Source organism: Triticum urartu, unplaced genomic scaffold (assembly GCF_003073215.2).
Source record: "Triticum urartu cultivar G1812 unplaced genomic scaffold, Tu2.1 TuUngrouped_contig_4519, whole genome shotgun sequence".
NCBI lineage: Eukaryota > Viridiplantae > Streptophyta > Magnoliopsida > Poales > Poaceae > Triticum > Triticum urartu.
Genome location: NW_024115113.1, coordinates 1 through 7,916, shown reverse-complemented (window position 1 = coordinate 7,916; position 7,916 = coordinate 1). Strand labels below are relative to the sequence as shown.

The 7,916-nt window shown below is 41.9% G+C and overlaps 1 protein-coding gene across 1 annotated transcript; it reads right to left on the bottom strand.

The window, feature by feature from the left end:
* Positions 1–7,189, bottom strand: LOC125527946 (disease resistance protein RGA2-like; the record flags this gene model as incomplete). The annotated part of the gene is given in 2 exon segments (XM_048692444.1): positions 1–3,743; positions 6,967–7,189. Coding segments are annotated over 2 exon segments (3,966 nt in total), but the record flags the coding sequence as incomplete, so codon positions are not given.
* Positions 7,190–7,916: the final 727 nt, after the last annotated feature.

The following is a 7,916-nucleotide window of genomic DNA, read 5'->3' as shown; positions in this document are numbered from 1 at the left end:
AGGAATGCAGCTGCAGAGATTCCAAACTTGAAATGTACTCTACTTCCAACTTTGTGAGGGACGGCAAGCCCTCAAGTTTGTCAAGCAATTCACAGTCTCTAACTGTCAACTTTTCCAGTGCCGTGCAGTGATGCAGCTTCAGATATTCCAAAGATGAGCTGCCCCATACATCTAACACTTTGAGACAGGTGGCATTCCCCACAAAGCTCGGCTCCAGCGTCTCTTCACTATCTTCGTTGACATCAAGTTCTACAAGTGATTTTGGAAGGAGCCATCTTCCATCCTCATGCACCAAAGATGATAGAAGCATGTCACATCCATAATTAATTGTTAGCATTTCAAGGGAGGTAAATTCAGCGAAGCCTTCATTGTTCCCGCAGAATGCGAGATCAGGGCATTCACAAATTGATATCTTCTTCAGAGAGGATACGAGATTTAACGGAATACACAAGAGCCTGTCTTGAGCTGAACTTGTCAGTGTTGACGCATTTGGGGCTGAGATAACATTTGATACATTGTTTTCTTCTGGTTCTATTGACAACCGTGTTATTTCAGGGCAGTCCTGTAAAATCAGTTCCTCTGGGACTAGAGCATGCTTCAGAATCAGAGATAGCCACTTCCCTGTTATTCCACATGACTTGATACTGAGGCATTGAAGAGATGGGAGGGCACCATAATTTGCAACTGTCACATCCTCATTGACATGCTCTCGCAGAATAGCTGGAGAGAAAAGTTTTCCACAGTTGCGTATTTTCAGCGTCTTCAAGGACACGAGTTTCCTTAATCCTTTGAATGAAACAGACAATAGATCTTGGCAACCTTCTATTTTCAAGCGAGTCAAGAACAGCAGATTATGCGGTGCCATAATGTTGCCATCTAACACCAATTGCTCACCACAGAACTCACTGAAATCCTCATCGGAAGAAGATTCCTCAAAATTCTTGTGTAAAATACAGATGGTTAATCTTTCGGAGGACCAACCTTGAATTCTTGCAAATTTTGAAACTTTCCTGTTGAAAATTCTAAAGGTACTTGAAGATGGTAAACAATGTGGTATCAGCAAATGAGGACAATCATGAACAATCAGCTTACGAAGACCAGGCAACCATGGCTCCTCAATTTTCAGTTCCTGCCCGTTCCCAAACAGATCAAACACCTCCAATACAGGGCACCACTTAATCTTCAGAACCCTTAAACTAGAGTTCAAGTCCCTCTTGGAAATGCAAAGGCACCTCTCCAACTTTGGCATTTTAATTAACACCAATTCTTCCAAGGAAGGAACAAATACTTCTACTACTTTCTGCATGCTGCTCAATTTCAACTTTGTAAGAAACAGAAGACTTCCCAGAGATGGAAGTATCCGCCATTCTCCACAGTTCTCTAAATGAAGCGTCTGCAATGAGGTAACTGGGGTATTGCTGGCAAGCCAAAATGGAGAGAGAGCCCCATTATACCCAGATATCTGAAGATGCTTCAGGTTGCTGTTTGGCTCAAGACCCTCGAGCACGTCTATTTGCAAGCAATCCATCACCATGCTGCTAGAAGTTTGAAGACCCTCAGTCACCTGTTTTGGCAAGCATTCCTCCATCTCGACGCTGGTACAAGTTTCGGGACCCTCAAGAACCTCTACCAGCAAGGGCACCTCCATTTCAGAGCTCATGCCATGATCATATTCATCATGTGACGAGGTACCATTCCAAGACAAGTGCAGCTTTTCCAACTGGTGCTTGTCCCTCAGTCTAGCCTGGTATGCCTCTTCCCTAGTTTTAACATTTTGCAGTTGAGAAATCCCAAGTCGTACAAGTTCATTCATGGATTGAAGTTCTATAATATCGACGCCATTAGAATCTTGAACACTGAAATTGTGCAGCTCCTGAAGTGAGATCAATTCACCAATTCCAGCAATGGAAGAGTGCACTCCCTCTTTTGAAACAAGGTGCCGCAAGCTGGGAACATTACTCATGCCATAAATTACATTAGAATCAATGTTTGAGGCGACATCTAATACTTGAAGATGGCAAAACTTGCTCCAAACTTGAGGCAAACCCTCGTGCACCTCATCGACTTTGAGCTTTAGATAGCGAAGATGGGTAGGATTTACCAAACTGCACATGAGGGAATTATAATCAGCAGATGTTCCAGAAATCTGTAATAGACGAAGATTATGTGCCTCTCGGAGTATGTCTTGGAAGGATTGCAACATGGAAGAGTCGAACTGCCCAATCAATACCAATGTCCTCAATTTTCTCAATGATGTAACTTTATTTCGCAAATTTTCTTCAAAATTGTTACTGCAATGTTTGTTCCCAACCTGATTTTTGTTGTATGCGTAACCAGTCACTACTGACAGATGCCGTACAGTTGGCAAAATGTCATTGCATTGCAGATCATTTGTAATTGCACACTCGGTTCTCGAAACCATCCTCACAAAATCACGCATAAGACCACACATAGCATAGCAATTTTGACTGCCTTGAGAGGAGTTTTGTCTTCCAACTTGGTGAAAGTAGCCCAGGTTCAGCAAATCATCCAGATAGTCCATTCCCATCTTCTCCAATATTTTATTTGAATGCCTATGTTTCACAAAACCTTGTGAAATCCATATCTGGACCAACTCCTCGCCAAGAAACTGATAATTGTCGGGGAAGATAGAACAATACGAGAAGCACTGATGTAAATGGTACGGCAGCTGATCATAGCTAAGCTTCAAAGCGGACATAATGCCTCCATTGAGCCCTAGCAATTTCCAGTCTTCATTCCTTAGAATGTTACCCCAATGATCAATGGTAAGCTTTTCTCTTAACAGTGCCCCAGCGGTTACTGCCGCTAATGGGTTGCCCTTTAGTTTATCTGCAATTTGCTTCCCAATGATGCTTAGACTTCTATGCCCTGCATAGTTCTCATCACCAAATGCACATGCTTTGAACAACAGCCATATATCATCATTTCCCAAAGCATGTAATCTAATTGGTCCAGTTGTTCCTATTCTTTTTGCAACAGACATATTTCTAGTTGTCACAAGAATCATATTGCCCCTTGCATTATTGGACTTGAAAGGAGCCAATAGTTGGTTCCATCGGCAGTCACTCATGTCATCCCAGACATCATCTAAAACAAGCAGAACCCTCTTTAATCTGATGTGACTCTTCAAGACCTCCTGGAGTTTGGCGAAGCTGCATACTCCCTCATGTGGCTTTTCAGAGGGAGAGGCAAAATCTAACATATCTCTTGAGACTCTTATTTCATCGAAGTTGTTAGATACCCGAACCCAGATCCTGTTTTTAAATTGGCTTTGCACATCTGGATCATTGTATACAAGTTGAGCAAGAGTTGTCTTCCCGACACCTGCAATGCCTACAATAGGCAGAACTGTTACACCTACACTGCCATATTCTTCGTCGGTCATCAAGTTTTTTATGTAGTTTTTCTCTTCAACTCTCCCATACACTCTGCCCTTCAGAAGACTTGATGTTCTTAGGCGTGGATCTGAGGCTGTACTTTGATAGTCACTTGGACCTGCACCAGATTCAGAGCCAAGTATGTTCAGAACCCTTGTCACATCCCCTCGGATATCTTGCAGCTGACGAGTTATATCCTGTATCCTACTGGAAAATTCTTCCTTGTTCCAAGCGTGAACGTCAGGTGTGAAGGAGTCTCCTGGATCCTGATCTGTTCTCATTCTTTTTCTGCTAGATGGTACACCAAGTGCAACAAGGGTAGCATTTGCAATGGCATCTCCTATGCTGCGGTAAGAAAAAAAAAGTGGATGGTGAGTACTGAATTGGCTATAAGAACCACAATGAGTTGTTATACACAGATGATGTCTAAGAATGAGAATGCATGTGCTTTGTTGTACTAGTAGAACCGATTGAAATTACTGCATCCATGGCTTAAGCTATGTCCTATGTAGAAATCTGAAACTGAGAGCTTGGCATGTTTGGATGAAGATAGGATGGTTTGTCAAAATTCAGATGCAGTGACACCATACAGTAAAACCATGTGCTTTGTTGTGGAACCCAATAAACATTCCTGCATCCATGGCTTAAACTATGTCCTAGAGAAATCTGAAATCGAGAGCTTGGTCTGATTAGATGAAGACAGGGTGGGTTATCAAATTCAGATGCAGTGACAACATACAGTAAAACTACAAGAGGAGAGCTAGAATGAAATATTTCGCAAAAAATGGAAATCGTGATTCAGAAGAACATTTGCAATTGAAACCAACAAGTTTCAGGATCTATTTGAGCATATTCACCCTTAAAAAGAGAATAGTAAAATCAAGCGAGGGCACGAACGATGAACAGAAGAGAGCTGAACTGAAGATTCCAGCAGGGCCTGTGACAATGACGCGGATATGGGCTAGGATCATCGCGTCGCCAAATCTGCAACGATCCCCTGCCCTCGGAGACACGGCCTCCGACCGGAGCCTTGTCGGCTCTTTCTTCTCCAGCGAATCACGGCCCCACTCCCCCATGCCGCCGTCGCCGGATCGGACATCGTCGTCGCCAACAACGCCGCCTCCATACCTTCTCGACCCCCTCTCCTGTACAAGAGCGGCCTGCTCCCGTGAGATCCATCGCCGACGCTGCTGCTCGCGGCTCCCATGCTACTGCAGGATGCCGGAGCCGGAGAAACCCGACGAGGGAGAGATAAAGATTTTTTTTTGAGAGAGAAAAGGAACGGGGGCTTCTGGGTAGAGCGGGTGAACTGGCATCGGAGCCCATTACGGCCTAGTTAAAATTAACGGACAGAACGAATGGTTTCAGGCCCAGTCGCTTCATCACATTCACTCACAGCGTGGTCCAAATACAATGCTTGTTCAGAGCTCCTAACCCATGCTTGACCAAAATCCTTAATTAAGGGATATCCTTTGCAAATGTCATCTTCACTTTTTTTAAAACTCACTTTCACCTTCTATGGTGGTGACAAATAGTGCACTACACACGCATCACTTGTTGCAACCCGGGAGTTTTTTTTTCCTTTTTCATAGATTTGGTTTTTTAATGTTTTATCTCTTAAACCGTGGTTCCAATTCATGGATAGTTTTTATCGTTAAATTTCTCGGGTCGAGATTTTTCGATGATAAATCCCAAGTAAATAGGTTTCAATGAAGTTTTATCCACGAACAAACAAAAAAACAAGAATCAGGAAAAACCAGAAATTAAAAAAAGACAAAACCGAACAAAAAGACCAAAAACCAGAAGAAAACAACAAAAGCACAATTGTGATTTTTTTACTTTTTTGGGAAGCAGTGATTTTTCATTTAGTACAGTTGTGCTTTACCCTTTTTCAAGGAAGCACATTTGTGTTTTTTTCCTCTTTGGAAGTATAGTTGTGCTTCTTGTGGAAGCATTGGGAAAGCACAACTGTGCTTCTCTCGCAGGAGCACATATCGTGCTTCTCGCGGAAAAGCATTGCTTTTCCTATAAAAATCTCCCCAGACCTAGGGAAACCAAGCAAAAGCTGAAAAGCCAAAAAAACAAATAAAATCCAAAAGCGTGTGCAAAAAGAAAAAAATTCCCAAGGGTGCGCCCAGCGCGCGACATGTGGTGGTGCATCAGTTGGCGCACTCCCAGGCACAATAAAGTGACCTCTGTAGGGTGGAAGTATCATGTACTCCCATCCTTGGGGTACTCCCGGCGCTCCAAGTTTAAAGAAACCATTAATAAATGTTTCAAAAAAATCAAAAAAATGTGAATGTTCGCAAGGAATGTAACTACAAACGCTAGAAATTTCAGGTCCAAACTCGAAGTGCACATTAAGGAACAAAAATTAATGTGCACTTCGAGTTTGGACCTGAAATTTCTAGCGTTTGTAGTTACATTCCTTGCGAACATTCACATTTTTTCTGAAATTTTTGGAAACATTTAAGATATGTTTTTGAACTTGGAGCACCGGGAGTACCCGAGGATGGGAGTACCAGATATTTTCCCCCGATCCCTCCAAGAGGCTGACCCCTTGATTAGTTGCCCCCGCGCTTGACGTGTCAGTTTCTAAAATAGCGCCCGTGTGCCCACTTGCATGGGCCGGCCCAAAACATGCTTGCTGGTTGGGCGGTCAACCATTCATTCGTTGCACTGGATAGCTCCCTCGTTCGTCCTCTCGGTCCACGGTTGAGTGGTCGACTTTTGAAAAAAAAAACACATCTGTCTAAAAAATGCAAATTTTGAAAAACAATGTATTCATAAATTAAAGAAAAACTTCGTGAATTCTAAAAAGGGGATTTTAAAAAATCCAAGACTATTTTAAAAGTTTGTGGATTTTTAAAAAAATTATGAACTAAAAACATGTATTTTGAATAGTTCGTGGATTAAAAAAAAGTTCACAAAATTGGGAAAAGCCATGAAAGGGAAAACATGTTCGTGAATTTGATTTTTTTACAAACTTGATAAAATTTCATTGATTTAAAAACATGTTTGTTAATTCGAAAAAAGTTGAATGATTTAATTTTTTTAAGAAAAATGAAAAATATTTATTAATTTAAAAACATGCATGTTTTTTGAAAGTTCATGAATTTGATAAAAAGGTTTATCAAATTTTAAAGGAAAAGGAAAAATAAAAAAGGAAAACGAAATAAAAAAGAACAAAAACAGAAGCTTCTGAAAACCAAACAGAAAGATAAAAAAAGAGAAGCTATTCGCATTTTATCGGCTGTTGATTGCGGGGGTGTGCGTTGTGTGCGATTATTGAAGTAATCGGCGCCATAAGCACGGAGTAGGGAATGCTATGCTTGTTACCTTTTCGATTCTAAAAAAAGACACTTGTTTGTTTTCTCTGACATATGGACCTAGTCATTCTCTCTCTATTGTTTGCAAATGATTATGAATCTCGTCTAATGTGAAAGATCGTAAAACTAGGGGAAAATGAGTTACATATACTATTACGTTGAGAAAAACGACTTGAAAAGAACTGAAGTAGTTTCTCTTGGCAAATGTAAAATTAAGGCATTATTAATCGTGGTAGTACCTTGAAGGGTTTGGCAGCTGGTGGTGACTTGCATGTTCAGGCTGATCCATATGTGTTTCCTTCACCTCGCCTGTGATGAAATGATCCAAGTGTTTTGACACCTCAAACCGTCGACGCCTCTGCTTGCCACTGCTGCTGCTCGTCGTCGACATATCGACATCGCCGCCTGTTGACGCACCATCGGCTCCATGCATGAATCCGGCGATAGCATCACGTAAAGCAGCTGGATATGTGCCAAAAGATCAGAGATAGGAGGGAAAACATGGAAACAAGAGAGGAAAGAAGGTGGAGGGAGCATACATAAAGTTTGAACCAAGGACAAGCAGACGACAAAACCACCTTATGAACTGCCTCAGTAACAAAATGTAGGACGTTTTTTGTACCCAACTATATATACCAAAAAATGACTTATATTTTATTACAGAGGGAGTATACTTTTTAAACATGAGAGATTAGCTTAGCCCGCTGATCTTGACCAGAAAATTTTGGCATAGATCTGGTATATGTATGCGCGTTGACTCAAGCATGGCGAATGGACCTCATGGTTTTTATGTGGTGGAAATTGCAAAAGTTTGAGTTGGAGTAGACTTGTAGTCTGTCGACGGATCGTACTCTAATGATCCGTTCATGTAGATCAATATTTTTTTTGAGTATACGTAGATCAAACCTTTTTTTGACGGAAATATGTAGATCAATCTTTTTTTTTTGAGATGCAAATATGTAGATCAATCTTAACAGGTGCCAAAGGACCAGAAAAAGATGAGCACAACTGGATCTGCACACCGCACGACATACGTAAAGGCTCAACTATTTACCTCGTTGCATGACGCGTTGCTGCAGTCTGCAGTAGTCGAGGTCATCCACCACGTCGTCCGCGTCGTAGAGCGCCTCCCTGAGAGCCGCGAGGGACGGCTCGGACAGCGCCGCCGCCGGCGGCCTCCCTTCCCTCA